The 25264-nt window shown below is 46.5% G+C and overlaps 1 protein-coding gene across 1 annotated transcript in view; it reads left to right on the plus strand.

Moving 5' to 3' along the window:
* Window positions 1–23747: 23747 nt before the first annotated feature.
* Window positions 23748–25264, plus strand: part of PDE1C (phosphodiesterase 1C) — a 244296-nt gene continuing 242779 nt past the window's right edge. Inside the window, exon 1 of the mRNA XM_033165414.1 lies at window positions 23748–24012. Within this exon, the coding sequence (XP_033021305.1) occupies window positions 23928–24012 (85 nt within the window). The 5' untranslated portion in view covers window positions 23748–23927. The remainder of the gene's footprint in view (window positions 24013–25264) is intronic.

The following is a 25264-nucleotide window of genomic DNA, read 5'->3' on the forward strand; positions in this document are numbered from 1 at the left end:
CGTCTCTCCCTCTTCCTCATTCATCATCCTCATCACCTCCTCCACGGGTGCTGCCACGTGCCCTCTGTCTTTGAGCTTTTTGCTCTCCTACTTTCAAGGCTCGCCAGGTTCTGGGAGATGGAGGGGCTGGAATGCTTTCTAATGAAAACGTGTCAGCCAGGTGTTGCTCTGACTCTCCCACAATTTCCCAACTTTCCCCCTCATCTGTCTCTGAGCTGTGACCTCCCTCAAACCCCTGTTGTAAATCTATACTTTCTTCCTCTTCCTCCTCCCTGGAAGGCTCCGGATGGGGAGGCGGTCTCCACCATCCCTCCTTTGAAAGCGTCTAGCCATCTGGACTTTGCAAGTTTCACACAGGTGGGGTGAAAACTGTGAGATGACCAGCCCACTCCGCAACCTAACACCTTGGTCGCCCACGTACCTTGCTTTCAGACCATATGGGTGCTTTTAATCCAATCCTTCCTCATTTCAGATAAACTCACTCTTCTTTCTTTGCTGTTTACAGGGTGAATTGATGTACACTTGGGGCTCTTTAGATGTGTAGCAATTAGCTGGGAGGGAAATTCAAATAGAAACAAAATACTTGCCATTTGTGAACTTTGAAACAGGTAACATGGACAGATGTGGGTTGCTAGTCCACCCCCCCCATTACTTCTTCAATACAGTGGTACCCCGGGTTACATACTTAATCCATTCCGGGTTGCAGTACGTAACCCGAAAAGGAAGTAACCCGAACAATTTGTTCTGCCCATGTTCAGACCGAAAAAACCTGGAAAACCTGGAAAACCTGCGAAAAACACTCTGCACATGTGCAAATCACGCCCGTGTCGGGTGGCACTTCTGGGTTAGCGGAGTTCGTAACCCTAAAAGTACGCAACCCGGAGCATACGTAACCCGAGGTACGACTGTACAATTAATACAACGTGCTATGTAATATTAATTCAAATAATATGTAATACAATGTGCTATGTAATAATTCAAATAATAATACCTTCAGTGATGCAGCATGTTACTCCAGTTTTGCTGTCATGACAACTGCATCTTGAGTCAATTGCGCTGTGCAATTTCTTCAGAACAAAAGGAGCAAGATTCAGAATTAAGATAAGGTGCCGCTCTTAGAAGTTTCAGCAGTAACCGATGTCCTAGACAAGCAACGAGGATCCTTGCTTCTGTTAATTAAAAATAATAATTAAACACTGTAGGTCTTTTGCTGAAACAATTGAAGGAGCTGCTGTAGTGATTTTCCTTCCCATTGTTCCCAGTGACAGGGAAAGAAAAGAAAAGAAAGAACCCAGGAAGGGATAGAATAGCACAAGAGCGCTGCTCTGCCCTTATTTTGATGGAGTAATTGAGTCATCTTCCCTCTGCCTTTAGGATTGCAGCCTTAGGGAAAGTTATGTGAAGTCTTGTGAAACATCTGTGAAATGTAGCAAAAACCATATGTGCCCTGCCTCTCGCTCAACGCAGGCAGGCAGAGTTTCTGATGTTGACGTAAGAAAGAGATCTTTGTTCAAGTAAGTAACAGTATACTCTTGACAGTGGAAAAGAGAGTTCTGGAGACACCATTCAGGAGTTCAGGAACCAGACGAGGCATTCAGAACTGGACAGAAGCAGTGAAGATGTCCCAACCGTTGACACACCCTGCCCACCAAGCTTTTAATGATGAGGCCTGATGTGCTCAGTTGCGAGACTTGCTCTTTGAATGTGGAGACCTCTAGAGTCTGTGGAGGTTAAACATGGTTCCAGGCAACAATTCTATGCTCTCCTCTTCCAGTTCCTGATCCAGTGCCTTCTTCTGAGTTGAGCCCCCTTTTGCTGCTCACAGTACTTCCCAGCTTCCACTAAGGGTCCCTGTCCTGTTGGGGTGGACCTCATTGGAACTTAGCAAAATGCAGGCAAAATCTATGTGAAGTTATGAGACCTTTGGTAGAACCTGTGGCGGAATAATGCCTGCTGATGATTCAGGTTCATCATGGGTTAACCTATCACTCCCATGTTAGGTAGGTGTTCCCTGGGAGGCGGAGCTAGTTGGCGTTCTAAAAGGAGGGGGAACAACCGTTGAAAGGGAGTTGGGGGTTTGGCAGTTGGGGGTGGAGGATTAGAGAGAGAAAATAGGTTAGGCTTTGGGGAATGGGAGGAAAGGTCATTACCATTGCTAAAGGGATGCAGGAAATATTATAACAAAGCTGAATTACATGAGAAGAAGATTTGTACCAGTAATAACCCGAGACATCCATGTTTTCAAGTTACCTAATAAAGTTAAATGTGCTTAAACGTTCGTTGACTGTGGCAGTGGATCAGTCAGTACCTTAAGAGGTGTGACTAAGAGGAGAGAACAAAGCTTTCCTGTGGAAGAGGAAACTGTTTGCTTATTCTCCTGTCATACAGAGGGCTGGACAGTGAAGCCAAGTGTGCCACTTATTTGCCTAAAGGGGAGGCAAACGGCAGTAGTTGGGAACCCTGGTAGGGAGATCCCATAGGTGGCAAGAGGTTTTCAAACGTAGAGCCCTGAGGTACCCTAGAGACAGCTCCTGTATGAACACTGAAGGATTCATCCTAGTTGTCAGTGAAACCTAGGGAGAGTCTCTATTGTGGAAGTATTGAGGGAGGGGGAAATAGGATCCCTCACAGAACCAGTTGAAGCTTATGCAAAATCTAGTGCGACATCATGAAACATCCCGTGGCAGTGTGTGGTTTGGGCCAACACTGCGGTGGGAGGGGAGCTTTAAGTGGTTGTCTTTTAGTAAGCACAGCAGCTAGGACATGAAGGCCACACAGATGATTAACTTTAAGTCTAGTTCATGTGAAACATTACAGTATTTGACAAAAGGCATCCTAGCCCTGCTCCTCAAACCACATACAATCCGCACAACAGGAAAGATTCACAAAACGACTCAAAGGTTGATTTCCACATGCCAGCAAATCCCGCCTTTCAAAGCACAACCATGATATGGCTGTCATGATTAAAAGTAGATTTTACCTTACGTCTTTCCTATGCTCTTATTGCCTGATGCTTGATTTGCAAGTCAGACACATCACATTATCATGAGAAAAGACTGCCTGTTACCAATAGCAGCAAATGGAAGCATGAATGCCTTAATCCTGAACTGCTTTTGTCAGACATTTAGACATTTTTCATTGCAACAGCTCCCTCCTCCTCACATATTAGCAATATGGCTTTCAAACTCGGCGTTAGGGTGATATAAGAAGTCATTAAGAAAAACCTCCCCTCTCAAAAACAGCAGGCAATTTAATTTCCCTTTTGTATGAAGCCACACAACACTTTCGTTCAGTCTCTTTATATTATTATTGGTGTCTGTGGTAGTTTGAGATCCTTTTTGTAAGCTGGGGGGCAGGGTGGCCACCCACAAGGCATAGTATGTTTGTGTGTGTGTGTTGATGGATGAGCTAGCTGAGGGAAGATCAGTCTCTCTCTGGAAAACTGAGCAGTGTTCAAAATGCGGGAGAGACAATAAGGGTAAAGGGGCCCGTGACCATTAGGTCCAGTCGTGGACGACTCTGGGGTTGCGGTGCTCATCTCGCTTTACTAGCCGAGGGAGCCGGCGTACAGCTTCCAGGTCATGTTGCCAGCATGACTAAGCCACTTCTGGTGAACCAGAGCAGTGCACGGCAACGCCGTTTACCTTCCTGCCGGAGTGGTACCTATTTATCTACTTGCGCTTTGACGTGCTTTCGAACTGCTAGGTTGGGAGGAGCAGGGACCGAACAACGGGAGCTCACCCCGTTGCGGGGATTCAAACCGCCGACCTTCTGATCGGCAAGCCCAAGGCCGCCCCCCGCCCCCCCCCCCAGCGACGCCTCTGTCTGCAAAGAAGATGCAAAAATATTGACTGTCATCGCAATTCTGTCGAAATGGCATAGGGTTCCACTGTGAGGAAATAGCAGGAATGGTATGGGATTGCTAGTAAGGGAGCATCAATGGATAGGAAATTCACAGTGAGAATAAACGATGAGGGCTCCAACCCACCATCTGATTCTGCAAGGAATCACAAGCCACTCGTCTTGGTTCAAACAGGGACGGCAAGATGCCCTGAACCAGACCCAGACGGGATGAGAGATGCAAAGAAATGGCCTTTGATTCTTTGTTTACACTGACTACCTCCCCGTCCTGTCCTCTTGGATGAGCATCGTTTTCTGCACGCCTTTTGTGCCACATCATCTTTGCCACTTGATAATCTTCATGCCGCAAGTTTAAAGAGCTACGCCGAGTGGTGCATAACAGTATTAATAATAGTGATAACACCCACGCCATATCCTCCTTCATTTGAGCTTACAATAAAAAAAGCTTTCAATTGCCCACAGTATTCTAGCTCATCAATATTTCCCCCGCCCTCTGTTTCTTTTTAAATCCACATTCATTTTCCAAACTTTGCTTTTGAACGTCTCCGTTTTGTGGATCTGCATCCACCGCAACTGGGTTGGAGAACCAGTGGCTCTCCAGATGTTGTTGGACTCCAGCTCCCACCATGCCTTGCCAGTGACAAGGCTGGTAGAGGCTGATGGAAGCTGGAGTCCAATAACATCTGGGGTGGGGGGGAGGACACAGGTTCCCCATCCTTAAACTGTGATAATAAAAGTGCATGCCGTTGAAATCAGTCTGGAAGCAACCTTTAAAAGCATTAACTCTATTGCATTTTTGGAAATGCTAACTAACTCTAAAGGATAAATCACCCCGTCTCTTTTGATGGTCCAGAACAAAAGATTCCACAGGGCCAAGGAGGGTGGCCTGAGGCAGTGGCAAAGCTGCATGCTCCGCTACCAGGGGCGGAGAGCAGGTGGGGGCGTGGCTGGTGCCCCCGGGGGTAATGACACACGCCCCAGGGGGCGTGATGGGCATCCCGGGAGCGTGGTATGCCACCCACGAGGGCGTGGCACCCGTTATGGGGTTGTGATTCGCCACCTGTGGGGGCGCGGCGTCCGGCGTGCTGGAGGGTGCGCGGTTCATGTCTGGGGAGCCTCCCGCCGTGATGGCACCCTACCGGAATAGTGTTGCGGGGGGCGGCCCACTCCCTCCACACCCCTGTTCCTGTGCCAGTGGCCTGAGGTGTTTTGGCCCCTGAAGCGAAACGCCATGGAGCCACCCCAACAATGGGAGGGCTAACTCTGTAAGGGCTCCTTCTGTAAGCCCCCTTGGAGTTTCCCCAGCTTCGGGGGGGGAGGGGGAGGAATATCCTTTCCAGATCCGTACTTGTTATGTACTGAGTTGAATAGGATCCAAACTGCAGCAGTCTGATTGGTCCTAGAACAATAGGATTGAGATTGCAGCAGTCTGACTGGTCCCAGAACAATAGGATTGAGATTGCAGCAGTCTGATTGGTCCCAGAACAATAGGAATGAGATTGCAGCACTCTGACTGGTCCTAGAACAATAGGATTGAGATTGCAGCAGTCTGATTGGTCCCAGAACATTAGGATTGAGATTGCAGCAGTCTGATTGGTCCGCAGGAGCCACCCAATCCAGCTCCAGGTGGAAGTGAATCCGCACTCCGATTGGCATACAGGAGTATCCCGGAATTAGCCAATCACGTGGGGCCCATTGTGTAAATAGTGTATATAAAGCAAACGTTTTGGGGGAACTACATTCCTCACTACTATGAGCTGAATAAAGAGCATGAAATTCACACTCGACTCCGAGTATATTTCAGTACTCTTGCCTGGCTATGGGGCTTTTGATTGGTATCTCCCTCGAGAAGATCCCCCCCCCCAACCTGGCATCAAAGATGGGTGGTGGAACATCTCTCTTCTTGCCAGTTGGGGGGCATTCTGCAGAGTTTTGCCACCGGTCCCTCTCTGCCCCTAGAGCCAGGTGGTGTCGGAATGGAGATGCCGCCCTGGGAGAAGTACCGCCTGAGGCAGCTGCCTCACCCTGCCTCATGGGTGAACCAGCTGTGAAGCCAAGGTAGCTTGCTCCACTTCTCTACTACATTTCTGACCCACACCTGAAAACCCAGTGTTTCGTGGCTTATTCTTTATAGCCAGAGATGGGTGTATGCTGCAGTTCTGTGAAGCATGGGAAAATGCACAGAACGTTGGATAAGACACAGTAGACACCTAAGAACTGGCTTCCTCAACCTCGGCCCTCCAGATGTTTATGGCCTACAACTCCCATGATCCCTAGCTAGCAGGACCAGTGGTCAGGGGTGATGGGAATTATAGTCTCAAAACATCTGAAGGGCTGAGGTTGAGGAAGCCTGCCTAAGAACAAATCATAATTCTAGTAAGTGCTTTCTCCTGGGGGTACTCAAGGGTACGCAGTCCTGAAACCATTCCCCCCCCCCTAGAAAAATGCACTGATTCTAGTCCTTATGTTTCAAAGTACAGGATATCCCAGGAGCCCGATGGAACAGCTGGATCACAGTGCAGCCCTATGCTCTGTAATTCAGGGGGCTTTACTCCCCGTTAGGAGCGCATAGGATTCAAGTTTTAGCTTACTACCGGTAGCAGTTGGGCTGCACAGCTACTGCCCCTTCCTGTGAGAAGCAAAGCAGAATTCATTAAGTAAAAAGCAACATTGTGGAATCATAACTTCTGCAAAATGAAAGAAATCATACTGGTGTGCTTAGTGTTTCATAGTCAGTGTTTCTTGGCACAGAAATTGGATTGGTTTTTTTTTATTTTATTTTAAGTACGGGGTACACAGCTCAGCAGGACTGACGCAAACCATGGCACTGCCTGAGCTGACCCGTTACTCCTCTTCCTCTTCCCTGTTCCTGCCTCCCCCCCCTGCCACTAACTTTTAAATGTTTTGCCAGACAAAGCAACCCTTTCCTGATGCTAAAACTTGTTGGAGCCACTGTTGACCGGAGAGCCTTTGAAGAAACTGCCAACACCAGCCAGGCATCTTCTTGCCCATGGGTAGGCAAACTAACGCCCAGGGGCCGGATCCAGCCCAACCGCCTTCTCAGTCCGGGAATCAGCGTTTTTTTACATGAGTAGAATGTGTCCTTAGTCCTTTTATTTAAAATGCATCTCTGGGTTATTTGTTGGGCATAGGAATTCGTTCATTTCCCCCCTTCAAAATTTAGTCCGCCCCCCCACAAGGTCTGAGGACTGGCCCCCTGCTGAAAAAGTTTGCTGACGCCTGTGAATCTTGCCACTATGTGGTCTCTGCTGTGGCTGGCACCTATAGAGGCCCTGTGCAGAAGTGGTGTTGGGCTGCTACAACTGCCACATCCAGATCTCTACTGCAACCAGGAAGAGGGCGCCAGGAGGGTGCCACTGGTCGGATGAGGAAGTGTGTGCAGGCCCTGGGGGGTGCTGCTGATTTGTCTCCCCTGGTCCCCATCACCAGAGGCAACGGCCTCATTTTGCCTAATGGGTGGAGTGGCCCTGCAGCTCTGTTTATCGGCGTAGGGTACATAATAATAATAATAATAATAATAATAATAATAATAATAATAATAATAAATAACAATATTTATTATTTGTACCCCGCCCATCTGGCTGGATTTCCCCAGCCACTCTGGGCGGCTTCCAACTTATTTAGCTTATAAAGGCTTCTAAGTAGCCTGTTTTTAAAGACCACCCTCTCCACCCACTCAGGGATTCTCACCCAAGGTTAGACATATTTTAGGGATTGAAATATATTGGATCCAGGCTTGGCAATGTTTAGATGGGATGTAAATGAGCTAACGTAATTATGACTACCCAAAGTCCCATTGGTTTCAATGGCATTGCTCTAAAGTGGGGGTCAGCAACCTTTTTCAGCCGTGGTGGGCCGGTCCACCGTCCCTCAGACCATGTGGTGGGCCGGACTATATTTTGAAGAAAAATATGAACAAATTCTTATGCCCCACAAATAACCCAGAGATGCATTTTAAATAAAAGCATGCATTCTACTCATGTAAAAACACGCCAATTCTCAGACCGTCCGCCGGCCGGATTGAGAAGATCCATGGGCCACATCCGGCCCATGGGCCTTAGGTTTCCTACCCCTGCTCTAAAGCAACACCCACAAATGCTCATCAATACTTGATTGATATATGATAGTTATATGATTATGGAAGAGCACCCCTGTCCTCCTGATGTTTGCAGGAGAAGCTGTGCTTTCTGGGACTTCCTCTCTTACTTTTGCTGCTCCTTCCTATCTCGTCTTCAGAATCTCCCCAGCATTGTCACTTGCCTGGGTGTAAGCCCCACTGAATTCAACCAGACTTACTTCTGAGCAGGGCTAGGATTGTATTCTTGGCTAGCATTTCCCCCACAGCCTCAAATTCCAGGGTACTTAAATGTCTGCCTGGCCAATTTGATTGGTAAGTGTGTTTTGAACATCATGGTTTCTTCATCTATATAAACTAAAATTAATGCCTCTTCATTTACTGTAAGCCTTTCCCATGCTTATGCTGAAAGAAACTCTCTCAAGTGGAAGTATTTGACAACCATTAAGTCCAAGCTTACAATGCACTCTTAGACTTGGTTCGTGTCTGCAAGTTCCATTAAAATGCCCTCATTGAAGGCGCTGTAGAAATGCAATTTACAGTATTAGGAAATAATGGCCTTTTTATCAAGGGTGATGGCAACAGTGGCAAGCAAGCATTTTATTTTTCAAAGGATGTTTCTGAGCTTTTTTTTTTTTGCTGCCTAAACTGTTTGATTGGCTTTCCTAGTAAGCCATATGCTTTGGATGGATCCGTAATCTGAGATCTTTTACATCCCCATGGGAGTGTCTGTTTGCTGCTTTTATTCCATAACAGTCAAGGAAGTAGATCCTATAATGGGGTCTCCTCTTCCCTTCTTACGTATGTGGAACTACCATTGACGCTGATGGGACTAATCAGTGTGGACTAAAGGGAGAATAATTTCCATTGTCCTGATCAGCTTTTAAAAAACATTACTGAAGGCATTGCAGTCACCTGGGTAGATGTTTCTAAATACATCACCAGAATACATCCCCACTGGCATGGCACTGAGCTTGCTGCACTGGGTTTCTATGGACTGCTTGCCTGAAGTCCCTGCATAGTTCGTCCTCAGCTGTACTTTTGTAACATGAAAGACCGTACAACTGGAATTACAAGCGAATAGACAAATAGGAGGAATTTGTAAGAAAATGGGAGAGAGGGCAGCCTGCTCCAGTACTGCAATTATTTCTTCTTTGGTCAGAGATAAATTATTCTCATTCTCTTCCTTTGCTCTCCAACTCATCTGATGAATTCTGAAGTACCCATTAGGTGGTCCTGTTTAGTGGCACAGGAGACGATGTCACCAATGTCACGTCCATTTATTTAAAAAAAGGCCTTTTGGCAACGAGATGGAATTGTTCTCCCAGCCTGCGAGGGTTTTTTTTTTTTTAAACATCTTGCAGATTCCATCTCTTTTGTTTTGCAGTTCTGTTGTCGAGGCTGTTGCTAGGAGAGTTCTTCTTAAGAAGGTTCCCGGCAGGGACTTGTTGCAGCTGTAGTTCTAGAATTTGGTGGAATCAAATACATTGGTAATCTTCCGTTTGCCTCTTCAAACGGTGCACATGTAGGGAGTCTAAGTCAAGTGGGTTATTCACAAGATGCAGCTTTCAGGGGAACAGGCTAGGGTCTGTGATGAGCGATAGCACATGCACAGGATTTACTGCAAATGTGCTTTACAGAACCGAAAGCAATGGGTTGTGGTGCAGGATTGTGTTTGAGAGCACACCGACTCCAAAACCAAGCAAAAACAGTTTGAAACCTGTTCAGTTGTGAGGACTTCCCCCAAATAAATGATACAGGCAGTGAGAGTCTCGTTACAACAATCTACAGCACAAATGAGACTCAAATATATCCAAACAGAAGCACAGCTGGCAACCAAAAGCAAATTGTCTATAAAGAAGGCACACCATGTCTGAAGATTTGCACCTATCATATAGCTGTCTTGGTTCAAGCTGGAACCCAACAACTTTTCCCTAGGGGGAATAAACCATCAATAACTTGAGAAAGACTCATAGCTGAAATGGACTTTTAACCGGTGATCCTGAATTCTTGCGGGTTTATAGTATTCATTGTTATTTGGCATTGATTTGTGAACTTGCGTTAGTGTACTAGAGATACTGTTTGGGTATATTTGTGTCTCTTTGAGCCGGCTGCATGCAACAGCAATACAATCTATGTCTTAATAGGACTCTGCAAGCATTCGGACACCCAGTAAGGAGACAGCAAGCTCCAGAGCTCTTCTCTTGGTCCCCCTCCTGTGCTGCTCTGAGTGAGGCCATGGTTTTGCACAACATGTCACCTGAACCAGGACTCAAGGTTTGTCTCACTCCACTCAAACCACAAGCTGTAACCAATGTGCATTCTGGGAATTTACAGCTTGTGGTTTTTCGAGAGGAGACAGACTATGAGCCTGAGCTCTGTTGACACACTCACATAAACACAATGCAGCCAGAGGAAGAGCACAGCGGCTATGATCTCCACTCCAGGAACCTTCATGCTGAAGCCATATTTTGGCCGGGTTTCATGTGTGAACCAGCTTGCCATTTGTGGCGTGGACTCCCAGAAAGAAAACTGGAAAATGTAGGTTTGAGTGATTGCTGAGAAATCTTTATTGGAGATCCCTAGACCCCTTTGTAAGGTTTTTGTTTATTTCATTTTAATAGAGCCGTGTGCATGTACAGTTTTACACAGTTATTTTTCACCCCTTTGCTTTGAATCTCTTTTTATCAGTTCCCTTCACAGCATTTTAACACTGTGTGTGTGTGTGTGTGTGTGTGTGTGTGTGTGTGTGATGAAAAATGGGTATCCCATCTCAGTGTGGAAGACTGGGGGAGGGGGTTAAGTGGAGGCGGAGAGTTCAGTCTCTCTTTGCCTTGGCAGGCTGCCTTGCTCTCCCAAGGGCTGAGTGCAAATATAATAGTGTTGATTTTTTTTAAAAAAAATCAAATTGGCAAATATTTATTAAGTTAAAAAATGCCTTTTCACTGAAAAAGTCCTCTAGGTGGCTTGTGAAACACCATCCACATATTGCATTGGTTCTCTTAGTGCTGGTTGGCACATGAATCTGGGAAGATGGCTCCTAACTAATCTGTCTGTATCCTCCTTTTTCTCCCCTTCCCGTAAAAATTGCTTCTTCTGTGTAAGGTGTTTTGAGACACCCACACAAAAATAAACGTAGAAGAGACTTTTTTCAGACAATATAGGGCTGATTGCCCGGGTTGTGCAAGAAAATGTATTTTGTTTCCGCCTTGAACCTTTCGGTGTTCTGCATTCTACGGTTTCTTTTTATCCATGTCTCCAGTACAATATTCCAAGGCCATTATATAACAGCGATTGTTGGATTGTACAAGTGCCTGCTAATGCTTGATATTGTGCCGAGCGTTGCAGGGGTCTCTCAAAGTGGTGCTTATGTAGGGCTCTCTTTGCATCCCTTTCTCTCGCTAAGAGCTGAAGAGTGTGGTGGAGACAGATGAGGCTGTAGCGGAAAGTAAGTAACCTGCAGAATATTTGGCCATCTATGATTACAGTAACAGAGGTTTAGTAAATCACATGTCCACAAAAAGCCACGATTTTGTTCCCTCCCCATTCCACCATCACCCCAGAAAGTTGCTGAAGTGCAATAACACGTTGCACAAATGGTGCCTGAAAGAAAATGGATTTTTCAGGCAGAGAAATAGGGTGCAGTTTTCTTATTGTGGACCAGCCTCATTTGGTTTTCTTTAAATATAGGCTGAAGCTATAGGGAGAGATGGACATATTTTGGACACCTTTGCACTAGAGAAGTATAGCAACAGTCTTGCTGCCAGGGACTCTTGCATGGTTGGTTCACGTTGCAAAATTCTGAAGACTGTAACAGAGGAAGAGGAGTAGGAGTAGGAGTTTGGATTTGATATCCCGCTTTATCACTACCTGAAGGAGTCTCAAAGCAGCTAACATTCTCCTTTCCCTTCCTCCCCCACAACAAACACTCTGTGAGGTGAGTGGGGCTGAGAGACTTCAGAGAAGTGTGACTAGCCCAAGATCACCCAGCAGCTGCATGTGGAGGAGCAGGGAAGCGAACCCGGTTCACCAGATTATGAGTCTACCACTCTTAACCACTACATCACACTGGCTCTCTCAGTTATAGAGCAGGAAGCTAAATCTCTTAAGTTGTGGTGCAGCCAGGTGCATGGGAGAAGCCCTAATCCAATAGAATCCATGTTGAAATTAGTAAGGATCTTCTTGGGGATTGGTGAATCTGTCCATTTTGGTTTCTCTCCATTTTTTGTTTCTCACAACATCAGTTTGTGATCCCTTCCCCCCCAGAAGGGCCTCAAAAAATCCATCAGTATTTTAGTGTGACTTTCTTCCAATACCAAACATTTGGAAATCAAGATGCGGCTTCTGATTGGCTGCAGGAAGCTCCTGCAGCCAATTGTAACTTGCGGAACCCACGTCGGACATTCGGGTTCCAAAGAACATTTGCAAACTGGAACACTCACTTCTGGGTTTGCAGCGTTTGGGAGCCAAAACGTTCAACTTGCAAGGCGTTTGGGATCCAAGCTACGACTGTACACACTTTTGCATGCAATTTTGCCTAATATACCTATTTCCCCAAAGCAATGTTTGCTTATACAGCACATGGGTGTGTTAGGTTTGCTAACACAGGCATTTTAAAGCACATGCATGTATGGGGGCAAATTACTTGGCTAACGAACTGCGTTGCAAAATTTGAGGAAGTAAAAATTAGTTTTTGATGGCTGCATTTTGGTTTGCTTATTGTTTGAAAAAGTGAAAATTAGGTAGGTTCACATTTAAATACGAACTGAATCAACTCTCACCCCCTTCCTTGTTTGTCTCATCCATATAAATATATATAGATATAGCAACAAATGTTGCAGTAAAGACTCGGCTTTCCTAATCTTGCATCCTAGTGTAGGGTGATGAATCCCGCCATCTTTCTTGTTCTTCATTTTGTATCTGCAGAAAATGGAATGTCATGTTCACACTACAATTTCAAATCATTTTAAATTATAGCCAATTTTCAGCTTGGTCCCTGGTCCCTGTCTCCTGGTCATGTGTACAGTAAGATCCCCGTGGTAGTGCTGGAGGAGGACAGATTGCAGGAAAGTTCATGAGGGCCAGAAGAGGCTCAGAATAAGCCACTGCTGCCTCATCTAATTTCTTGAGTGCCACACAGTGTTTGTTCCACATTTGCAAGGGGTCATTCCTTTACTGTGGCAGCACCTGAGCTCTGGAACACTATACTGTTTTGGATGCTTGCTGAAAACCTTGCTGTTATTGCAAAATGATTCTGTTACATTTGTTTCAAACATTTTATTTATTTTATCTTTGATTTCAATTATTTTATGCGTTTATTTTTATTGGCACGTGCCTTTTGCTTATAAATGAGTTTGCTTGTACACTAATTTGATACTTTTTTTGGAGCAAGCAGTTTATAAGTTTCCTAAACAAAGGCTCTTGGGAAAGATGGAGGGCAGAAGGAGAAGGGGACGACAGAGGACAAGATGGTTGGACAGTGTTGTCAAAGGTACCAACATGAGTCTGACCAAACTGCGGGAGGCAGTGGAAGACAGGCGTGCCTGGCGTGCTCTGGTCCATGGCGTCACGAAGAGTCGAACACGACTAAATGACTAAACAACAACAACAAACAAACAAAGGCTGAACATCAATCTCTGGTTTGGCAACCTGGCAGTAGCAGTCGTAGCTGACTGCCATCGTTTCCCCAATTGAGAAGCCCTTGGAGGTTCAGTTTGCTGAAGGCCCAGGGATGGGAAACAAACCAGTGAGATGCTGTTGGATTCCAACTCCTGTCAGCCCCAGCTGGTACAGCTAATGGGCATGGATGATGAGAGATGAAGCAACATCCAGAGGACCATAAGTCCTCTACTTCAGAGTCAATGTAGTGTTCAACACTCTCCCCCAAATACAGTTCCCAAAGTACCACTGAGACCAGTGGGTCTTCCTCCTAGGAAAGTGTGTAGAGGATTGCAGCCTAAAACACACAAAGACACAATGACCTCTCCTTAGCTGTGGCTAGCCAGATGCCTCTGAGATTTTTATTTATTTCTTTAGCAAGATCTCGATACTGCTTGATCAAAAAATACCTCTAGGATCACGGTGGTACCAGCTCTCTCCCATTTCAAGGAGAAACATATATATATTGGTCCCTGAAAAGCAGAATATTGCTCCTCTGAAATGAAACTTCAGCTGTATGTGCTTCTTGGCTGCGTGAAAAGACTCCTAATTTCCCTTCCCTCAGTGCCTATCAATTTCATGTGAACACGGTGACCTAAATTCCTAAATGGAAGGGTGGGTGTGTCAGGCAGTGGTGGGAGTTTTGCTGTTCACACTTTCCCCTTTTATTTTTCTGTCTGGACAGATTTCTAACCTCCTTTTTAAAGAAATAAACAACAGCCACTTAGGTCTCATCATTTGTGAACATTCAGGGAGATGAATGAGTTGGCTTGGCAACGAAGGAGCACCAGGAGGTTGGGGAACCACTGAGTGTCCTGCTTGGTGCCTGGCTCGCTTTGTAGCAGGTCACACAAATATGATAAAATTTTAGTTTCTTGGCTGCCGCTGTGGCTACGCATTGATTACGAGCAGGAGGGTTTTAGGGAAGGAAGTAAAAGAAGTTTTTGAATCATTGGTACAACTCATGAAGTCTGAGCAGGGAGAGAAAATACCAGATATGGATTGCTAAGTTCATCACCCTTGATATTTTCCCATTTCTTGATATATTTATTCTCTGTCAATGTTTGACTGAATATGCATACAGCAGGGACGTCCAACTTCCAAGAGACTGTGATTTACTCACACTATAAATAAACTGGCAGTGATCTACAAATTTCACCTCCATGAAGGTGGACATTGCTGAGTCACACCAAATGGACACACACACCCCGCCCAGATACCCTTCTGAGCGCACATCCAAGGTTGAAAAAAAGGGCCAGTGGCCATAGGCAGGTGAAATCCCACTTCCCAGTAAAGGTTAGAAAGGGTCCACATTGCTAAGCATGTTCACGACTGACAGCTTCAGGATGACTGCAAGGATGGAGTGTTTGGTTCCGTAACGCCAAGCAATCATCTTAAAATCCAACATCTGTGTTGTGTAGTGGTTAAGAGCGGTGGTCTCGTAATCTGGTGAACCAGGTTCGCTTCCCCGCTCCTCCACATGCAGCTGGTGGGTGACCTTGGGCTAGTCACACTTCTTTGAAGTCTCTCAGCCTCACTCACCTCACAGATACAGGTAGGTAGCCATGTTGGTCTGCCATAGTCAAAACAAAATAAAAAAATAAAAAAATCCTTCCAGTAGCACCTTAGAGACCAACTAAGTTTGTTCTTGGTATGAGCTTGGTATGTGTATCTGAAGAAGTGTGCATGCACACGAAATGCACCTTTGCAATCATAGTTCCCACTTGATGAAACACTTTCCCCCAAGGGTGTTTAATGGAAGACTGTGGTTGAAGCTGACATTCTTGGGCTGGTGCTAATTGAGCTGTATTCTGCTGCTGGAGATCAGGCTGGTTGTTTTTTTTAACTGTTTCTCAGATACTGCTGGGTGTCCCCCCCTCCACATTTGAGCATTTTTGCAAATTACATCAACTACCATATTTTTAGGGATGTGGGTGGCACTGTGGGTTAAACCACAGAGCCTAGGGCTTGCCGATCAGAAGGTTGGCGGTTCGAATCCCCGTGACGGGGTGAGCTCCCGTTGCTTGGTCCCTGCTCCTGCCCACCTAGCAGTTTGAAAGCACATCAAAGTGCAAGTAGATGAATAGGTACCGCTGCAGCAGGAAGGTAAACGGTGTTTCCATGTGCTGCTGTGGTTCGCCAGAATCAGCTTAGTCATGCTGGCTTCATGACCCAGAAGCTGTACACCAGCTCCCTCAGCCAGTAAAGCGAGTTTTGTTGAGTTTCAACTTATACTCTTGCATGTTGCCTCAAAAGGATTTGTATCCTTAAAAGTAGGATACACCATTACGATTCTGAATAGAGAAAACCACGACTTCTTGCAGTGAATGTGAGAAATGCACTTCATTTTATTTCCCCTTTCACTAATGCAAGTTTCAGCTCAGTCACAATGAAGGTGGGGTGGGACTGCTTAACAGGCCACATAAAACTATAAGGGATTGTTCTTTGTAAATCAAGTATATATTAGAATACTTCTCTAGCCACTCTTCTGTATCTCCCTCTTTAGAAAATAAAGGAGCACCTTGCCTGCACATTTCTGTGTCTGCGACAGAAAATATTATTTTTCTCTTTCCGCTCAAGAGATTTCCCATTAGATTTCAAGAGAGCACGTGTTTTGCTTCTGGTGCTTCTGAGTCACACTGAGTACTCCTTGAAGTAGAATGGCAACACTTAAAATCTTGTTGATCTACCAATAGCAATCCAGTTCCTAAGAATTTGGAAATGTCCAAAAGGCTTTTGCGAGGAAATGAATTTGGCTTGACTCAAGCATATCTGAAAGCTGCCAATAATTTATTTCTTACTTAATGAAAGCAATTTCTTACTTAATGAAAGCAATCTATCTATCTATCTATGAGAAATCTATCTATCATCTATCTATCTATCTATCTATCTATCTATCTATCTATCTATCTATCTATCTATCTGAAAGCCAATGATCTGGAAACATTAAGATGGTTCACAGCCATAAATACAACAGTATCCACCACCTTGTGAAGACCTACGTACAGGCAGGGGCGTCGTAGGGTGGGGGCGGGGGGGGGGCGGGCCGCCCCTCGTACCACCCCTAGGTGGGCGTAACATTTTGGCGCGTGGGGGTGACTTGCGGCGGCCCCTCCCACCACTCCCACGTGCCGCCGCTCCCTCCGTCACCCCGGGAGCAGCAGCGCTGCACGGACGGGGTGCTCGCTCGGCCGAGCGAGCACCCCGTTCCTGCAGCGCTGCTCCTCCCGGGGTGACCGGTGGTGCGTGGGGAGTGGTGGGAGGGGCCGCCGCAAGTCACCCCCACGCACCGTCGCTCGCTCCGTCACCGTGGGAGCAGCAGCGGCGCACAGTGTGTGCGGTGCTGCTGCTCCCGGGGCGACGGAATGAACGGCGGCATGTGGGGTGACAAGTGGCGGCCCCTCCCACCACTCCCCACGCGCCGCCGCTCATCACCCCGGGAGCAGCAGCGCTGCACGGACGGGGTGCTCGCTCGGCCGAGCGAGCACCCCGTTCCTGCAGCGCTGCTCCTCCCTGGGTGACCGGTGGGGAGTGGTGGGAGGGGCCGCCGCAAGTCACCCCCACGCACCGCCGCTCGCTCCGTCACCGTGGGAGCAGCAGCGGCGCACAGTGTGTGCGGTGCTGCTGCTCCCGGGGCGACGGAACGAACGGCGGCACGTGGGGTGACAAGCGGCGGCCCCTCCCATCACTCCCCACGCGCCGCCGCGCCGCTCCCTGCCCGCTGTGCTCAGGGAGCGGAGCCCGGGGCGAAAGGACAGGGGCAGGCCCGCTGGCCCAATCCCTCTCCTTTCCCCGGGACGGCTCCGCTCACGGAGCGCAGCGGGACAGGGGCGGGCCAACTGGCCCGCGCGGAGGCGTTGTTCCGTGCGCATGCGTCATGACGTCATGCGCACGGAGCGACGCCCCGCCCCCATGGGTGCCACTGGGCTTGCCGCCCCCAGCAGCCCAATGGCTAGCGACGCCCCTGCGTACAGGTCCTGAAGACCTAAGTAAGTACATAACTTTTCAATAAGCACTGAAAGCAGATTACTGTGAGTAAATCAAATCTCTGAGGGGATGGGTGCCACAGCAGAGAAGGCTGCTCCCGTAGTCACTGAAAAATGGACACCTGCAAATTGTGATCTGACTGGGAGGGCCTCTGATCTGCAATAAAACCCAGTCTCTTAAGCTTTGCAGAGAGATTGGGATTCTTGTATCCATGGCAATTGGTTAGCTCTGTCAGGTAGCAAGAAAACAACTACCGTACTTTTCCATGTATAAGACTTAGGTGGTTTTTTTTTAACATTAAAATAAGGTTAAAAATCTGGGGGCGTCTTATTGCATATGCCCATTTTCTGAATTTGGGGTCCCCAAAAGTAGGGAGCGTCTTATACATGGGGGCATCTTATACACAGAAAAATACGGTAAATCTGCTTTTGTGGGATTTTATTTGAAGAAAATGTATTCTCATTGGTAGAACGCATGCTTTGTTGTGCAGAAGGGAGGCACAGCTAAACAGATCAAGTAACAGGTAATGTCAAAGATTCCCAGATCCCAGAGAGCAATTTCCAGTCCGACTAAACATAGAAATATATTTATGGCAACTTTTTATGTTTACCACTCAGGCCCCTCTGCTCTGTAGGACAACCCAGGGCATTCAGAGGTATACTCAGGGTGTGCATTTGGGGCAGAAGGCCAGGGACCCCACTCAGCACAATGTGCACGAGGGTCCCCCAAATTCACCAGAGTTGGCATGCCATATTTTGAAGAAATTGAAGTGATAGATATTATCATCTAAAGACAGCCTCCTCACAGGGCCTAGCCAGGGATTTGGGTGGCGCTGTGTTCTAAACCACTGAGCTTCTTGGGCTTGCCGATCAAAAGGTCAGTTCGAATCACCGCAACGGGGTGAGCCCCCGTTGCTTTGCCCCAGCTCCTGCCAACCTAGCAGTTTGAAAGCATGCCAGTGCAAGTAGATAAACAGGTACTGCTGCGGCGGGAAGGTAAACAGCATTTCCGTGCGCTCTGGTTTCCATCACGGTGTTCCATTGCGCCAGAAGCAGTTTAGTCCTACTGGCCACATGACCCAGAAAGCAGTCTGTGGACAAACACCGGCTCCCTTGGCCTGAAAGCGAGATGAGCGCTGCAACCCCATAGTCGCCTTTGACTGGACTTAATCGTCCAGGGGGTCCCTCTCAGGGCCATTAAGACAAGCACTCTCCCCTCGCAGGCCATTAAACCCAGAGTCTAAAATTATCTGAATATACCACTGAAGGGCATTGGCTCTTGTACATAAATTTGTAGATTGTCCTTTTCAAAGCAAGTGCCTTCCCTTCCTTACTCAGTGAAAGGGAACATTGGCAAATACTCTTTTCTTCTTACCCAGTGGGCAAAGCAAACGTAACGTTGAATGTAGCCTAATGGAAAACGGGTACTTGGTTCTTGCCCAAGGAGTGCCTGCTGTGTTGAGTTAAGGGCTGTATCTTCCCTGTCCAAGTCCAACAATAATCTTCAGAGCTGGCATCAGAGGAGTGCCTGTATTCATCTGGCAGAATAGGGATAATTGACTTAGCTCTCGGCTGATTTCAGTCCATCGTGAATTAGTGGGTTCTTAAATACGACAATGATGTGGCTGACAATTCAGATATGGAACGGAATGAAATGCTTTGGTTGGAATCCATCCCGTCGTCAATTTTAACCTTGCCTTCCCATTTGCCATATTCTCTCCCCACCCCCCACCCCCCATCTAATGCCGTTATGAATTAAACGGGTGACTGCACCAAGTGAAAAATCTGAAGTGACAGGAGCAACAGGCACTTCTCTGGGCTCTGTGGAATGCTTCATTAGCATTTGGCATGGAAGAAAATGGTCAGCTTTGGAGTAAGTAAAAGGAAAGCAAATTTAAAACAGCTGAGCATTAGAAAAAGAAAACATCGTATTGCCTTCTGGCTATTCTATGTAAAACCAAATACCACTGAAGTAGAATGTGTTTTCCTGATGAAGTCATCCTAACATCCAGATGGTGTGTTTCTAGGGGAGGGGAAAGACACTCAGAATCTCTCAGGCATGGATCTCACAGTTGCCATAACCAATCTGAAAAGGGTGATCACATTAGCTATCTAAAAATTATCATAGCATAATTACAGGGATTTCACTTCATCTTTCCTGAGGAGCTCTTCCCCAGTTTAAGGTTTATTCATGTCTGAGGACATTTTGGAGAGCTTAAGGCATGAGGTTTGACTCCAGAAGTTTACAGGATTAATTTTATAGGGAAATGTAATCCTTTGATAAATTACCCTGGTTATGGATTCTTCTAAATGTCTCTCTCTCTCTCTCTCTCTCTCTCTCTCTCTCTCTCTCTCTCTCTCTCTCTCTCTCTCTTTCTCACACACACACACACACACACACACACACACACACACACACAACCACATTAAGTATACTGTTAGTGTATACCTGGGACCTTGCCCACATCCTCTAGCCACATAAAATGAAATTCATCTATCAATATCACACCAGACAGCGTTCCACACCTTTCCACGGATTCACTGGCTGTAGCTGTGGAACCTAAATCACGATGCATACAAGTGATTTGATCCTCAAAATGATTTGCAAACTAGCCCCAGTGATCCAGTTACAGGTAGGTAGCCATGTTGGTCTGCCATAGTCAAAACAAAATAAAATAAAAAATTCCTTCCAGTAGCACCATAGAGACCAACTAAGTTTGTTATTGGTATGAGCTTTCGTGTGTTGGCTTTACTTGAAATCTAACACCTATTTCCGAGTGGGTGATGTTTGCATTTTGAGTCTTCCTCCCTCCCTACTCAAACTTCATTAGCACCGCTAATTTAATGGCCTCCACATCTAAATTAGGGACGTGGGTGGCGCTGTGGTCTAAACCACAGAGCCTAGGGCTTGCTGATCGGAAGGTCGGCGGTTCGAGTTCCCACGATGGGGTGAGCTCCCGTTGCTCAGATCCAGCTCCTACCAACTTAGCAGTTCGAAAGCACGTCAAAGTGCAAGTAGATAAATAGGTACTGCTCTGGCGGGAAGGTAAACGGTGTTTCCGTGCGCTCCTCTGGTTTGCCAGAAGCAGTTTAGTCATGCTGGCCACATGACCTGGAAGCTGTACGCCAGCTCCCTCGGCCAGCAAAACGAGATGAGTGCCGCAATCCCAGAGTCGTTCGTGACAGGACCTAATGGTCAGGGATCCCTTTACCTTTACCTTTACATCTAAATTAGGGGTGTGAATGGAATGCATTTGCTTTAGGGTTTCAGAAAATGGGCTGGTAGATCTTTCATTCCTTTGACCCTCCCTCTCCAGAACACCAAACTGTCTCCTACTTATGATGACTTATACATACCTTCCCGTGCTTCCTTTACCCAGCCACATCCTGACTCTGACACATGCATTCTCAAATCTCAGGACCCTGAAGAAAAAGCCCCCATCCAGCACACAGATCATGCTACCACCTGCCATGCATCCTGTGTTATGTGCCTATGAATGGTTTCCATGATCTCAGTAGGTCACCATTCCCCAGCAACTCTTGTCTCTCACCAAGAAGGTGACTTACACACGGTCCTGGGTGTTTCTCTTTCATACCCAGGGATCGATCCCACCAACAATCAGACCCTCACCCTAGTGTCTCCCTAGGGGAGAACTATTGTGATTGTGTCCTCCTGGACTTCCCTGGTTGACCATTGCAGGAAATAGCATGCTCACCTACAATGATTTTTGGTCCGATCCAGTAGGCCGCCTCTTTTAACATTAACTCTTTTTGCTGTAACACATCCTCCTCCCACTGTAAATTCAATTAAAACAGCCCTCCTTCATGTTGGGCAATTAAATTTCTGCATGAATTTAGTGTGCTGTTCATAGGCAACATGATTACACCTTGCATTTATTAAACTGCTACATTGTCTTCCATCTCAAAGGATCCAAACATGTTTAGCGAACAGTCCACATGAAGCATTGTGTGATGCTAAAGGGCAGCCATGGGGCATTTAGCAGTGAAATTGCCTCAGATTTAAGAGCACAGTTTAAAGAATGTGTCCTGAGAGAAACCACTGAGATAAGGAAAGCGAATTTGCTTTGGAGCTGCGGGACCTGAGCCAGCTAGGGGGAGGGAGAGATGTTGTTCGGATTCAGCAGAAAATAACTGGATGCAACCAGCAACCAGCATGAAATCAAGTTTAGACTATTCTGTACTTTGCATATTCTGAGGAGAGTTTGTTTCATGGCTTCTCTTTTTAAGAAGTGGTAAATTCACTGTTTAGGTGACCTAGAAAACCACTTACAAAAAAAAAAAAAGAGAGACAGAGAAGGAGAACAAGAGCAGCACTTTAAAACAGCCTCATTCTTTGCATCTTTCAAAAAATAGTTAATGTCGTAGGACACCCACTGTGCTGAAGTTACTGCAGGTTTACAGATGGGTGAATTGAGGGGCATGTGTTTAATGACAAGGCTCAGATGGTGCTTTATTTATAGAGAAAGGTATTTTTTATAAGGTGCTATGCTGCCCTTATAATTTAAGACGGAGAATTATGGGTAACGTGTTTAGAAGCTGTAGTGGGTGCAGAAAACTTTACCGTAACTCTTGGCTGGGTTGTCACTGTTGCCTTCCTTGCAAGTGCAATTTAAGGTCCTTCTTAAAACCCTTATTTGGGGAGACCCTGCAACATTTGCCACGTCATTCCATACTGTCCCATTATGCAGTCCTTTCTCTTTTTTTTCAATTGTCTCTTAGCAGTCTCCTATGTGCAAGACCTCAATAAACTCTCACGGGACACCCAAAGGCAAGACTTGGATGTAGAGGGAAGGTTGTTGACCTGGGCAGATTTTTTTCTATAGCTGAAGTGGGCAATGTGAACATGAAGGATAACCACCCCACTAAAGAGCGTAGGATGATAAGGTCACTGAGTAAGGGAAAGTTACCTCCTCGTGAAATGGGGTGGGTAGGATGCTCATATTAATTGGGATGGCTCAAAAGCCTAACAGGTATCTTGGGTGATGAAACCAGGGCAATCTTTGGGGTTGTAATCTTATTTCACAGCTCTTTTCCTTGTGAAGGAGTGGTTAAGGGTGACTAAGGTTAAATTCAGAACATGAGGTCTTCTGTTCTGGTCCCACAGGTCCTAACAGGGTCAGTGCATCAAGGCAGGTCAGTCATTACAGCACCAAGGAGAGCTCCTAATGTGATACAGCAATGTCTGGGTCAAAGCTGAAGCATTTTAGACCTTCACATCCAGAACCCCTTCTCATGTCCCACTCCTCCTGGAACCTAGTACTCTATCCCTCCATGAATGTATGCCAAACAAGCTGCCTGCATTGGCTCACAAGATATGTAGAATGTGATGTCCTTAGAGATGAGTGTGGTGGTCCTTTACCCAGGGGCTGCAGTATCTGGTCCAGGCATGGGCACCTTCCACATCTCAGTCCTGGGTGTGTGTGTGTCTCTGGTTCAGTGGTGGTGGTCAAGTCCAGAGGAGGTCAGCTCCTCTGTCAGCACCACGGCCTCCGTATCTGGACTGCAGGGTCCTGACACTCTTAGACCCTTTATGATAGGGAAAGGCATGCCTAGGGAGATTCTAGGATGGAAATAAAGGAGCCTTCTCACTGTCTGGATCTGGTCACCATGTCATGAGGATCCTGCGGTCCAAAAAAACACAGGCTTGGGGCACATGGCAACAGTGGGGTGGGGAGGGAAGTTACCATTTTTAACTACTTTCTTTTAACACATAAATTCAGAAACTTCATATGAAGAGGCAAGTGAAGAGAACTTGTTTATACCACTTAGGGTCCAGAGGGGGGGTCTAGAAACTCCATGCCAAGGTACAGTCAGGAGCTGATTAGGCTGCAAATCTTCAAAGATCCCTTGGGGCGAGGCTTATAGAAGCTCCGATTCCCACAATCTGCTTTTATCCCAGCAGCGCTGAATGTTCCACACTGTTGTGCCTAGAGCTCCTCCACATTTCTGCGACATGCACAGTTGATTTGTTTGGCTCAGCAGCGTTACACTAATTGCTGCTGGATTTCAGATCCCAGCGTCTCTAACTAGTGGTTAAAACCCTCTGAGTAGGTATGTCAGTAACATGCTGCTGTGACATTCTTAGGGGGTGGAGAATTACTGCTGGGCATGTCTCTCTCTCTCTCTCTCTCTCTCTTGGATCCAGCATTGTGCGTTCAGAGATGTGTGAAGTCGGTGGTGAGTGCTGCCGAAGGGAGAGATTCAAGGGCAACTAATTGCCTGCTTAGAAAAGCTCTCATCCCACAAGGGGAGAATTGCTGCTGCTGCTGCTCTTGCTACCCAGAACACTCACTGGCAGGATCATCATGACAGAGGCAAGCAACAGAAAAGAAGGATTTAAAAAATGTCGGAGTGCCACCTTCAGCATTGATGGCTATAGCTTCACAATTGGTGAGCTCCTTTGTGTGGGTGTTTCCTTCTTCTTCTTCTTCTTTTCTTATCCTTTTGTCTCAAGTAGGAAACAGGGGTGCACGAGGGGGCTTGTCCAAGATGCCTCTTGGAAGATTCTGCTTCCCTCCTGTAACTTTTGCTTTGCTATGTCCCTCTTGCCGCTTTGTTGACTTTCTTTTATTCAGGAAAAGGTGCCGTGCTTTCGTAATGTTTTTGGCATTGCTTTGGCAAGAGGGATGCAGAACTTTTGTTTCGTTGGCAGCCCTTATCTCAGGAAAGCCTGTGTTTTTGGGATTACATATTGTCAACTTGCTGGCTGCGTTTCCTTCCTACCAGCTCAGGAGCACAGAAGCTCTGTGTGTGTGTGTGTGTGTGTGTGTGTGTGTGTGTGGAGTTTCTTTGTTTTCCCTTACTTGGGAGTTTCAAGTAGGTAACCAAGCTTCTGTAAACCCGTGGTCACTGACACGGCAAGCCAAATCTTTCCTGCAATTGCCCTTGTACCACGTAAACAGAAATGAAGTGGAACTGGAAATGGAAAGAGAAGACACACAAATCACATCCATTGGTCCCTGCTGTAAACAGTGGCTCATTTCTAAAAAGAGGAGTGTGTGGGAAACATGCCTTCTGCTTGCACCTGATCCCAAAGACGTGGAGGCTGGTTGTGGTTGCTCAAGTGCTGGGAGACACTCTGCACAACCTCAGATGAACGTTCAGCTTGGTGATCATTTCAGTACTCCAAGAGCATTGACAAAAAGGGGTCCAGAACTGAGCCGTGCTTCATATCAAGCCCTCTAAGGTAGACTGAGCGCTTTAAACCTAAGACCACTTTGTCCCACTCTGTCTTTTTGATGGGGGGGGGGGGAGCAAAATTGCTCAGAGCCACAGGTTCTTGCTCCTGCCTGCTTGCTTTTTCCTTATCAAACCCACTGCACAGTAGTTACACTCCTAGGGTGAACTAAGCAGGCTGTTCTTTTGAAATTTTACATCTGACTGAACGCCACTGTGCAAATCTCTGCAAATCTCTGCAAAGCAAGCTATCTTGCCGACTTAATTTTAGTTTGCAAATCCGAGTGGCCTATTTGTGAAGAACAAATTCACTTTCATGCCTTCTCCTATATCTAACGGACAGCTTACTGATTGTGTTGTGCTTATTCTTTGCTGCTGTGGATTGGTGTTGATGAAAATAGCACAAGAGCTTCAGGCTAGATGGAGAGGTTAAAGGCACTTGGTGGCATGCAAGAACTTTTGTCAT

This window comes from Lacerta agilis, chromosome 12 (assembly GCF_009819535.1).
Source record: "Lacerta agilis isolate rLacAgi1 chromosome 12, rLacAgi1.pri, whole genome shotgun sequence".
NCBI classification, from domain to species: domain Eukaryota; kingdom Metazoa; phylum Chordata; class Lepidosauria; order Squamata; family Lacertidae; genus Lacerta; species Lacerta agilis.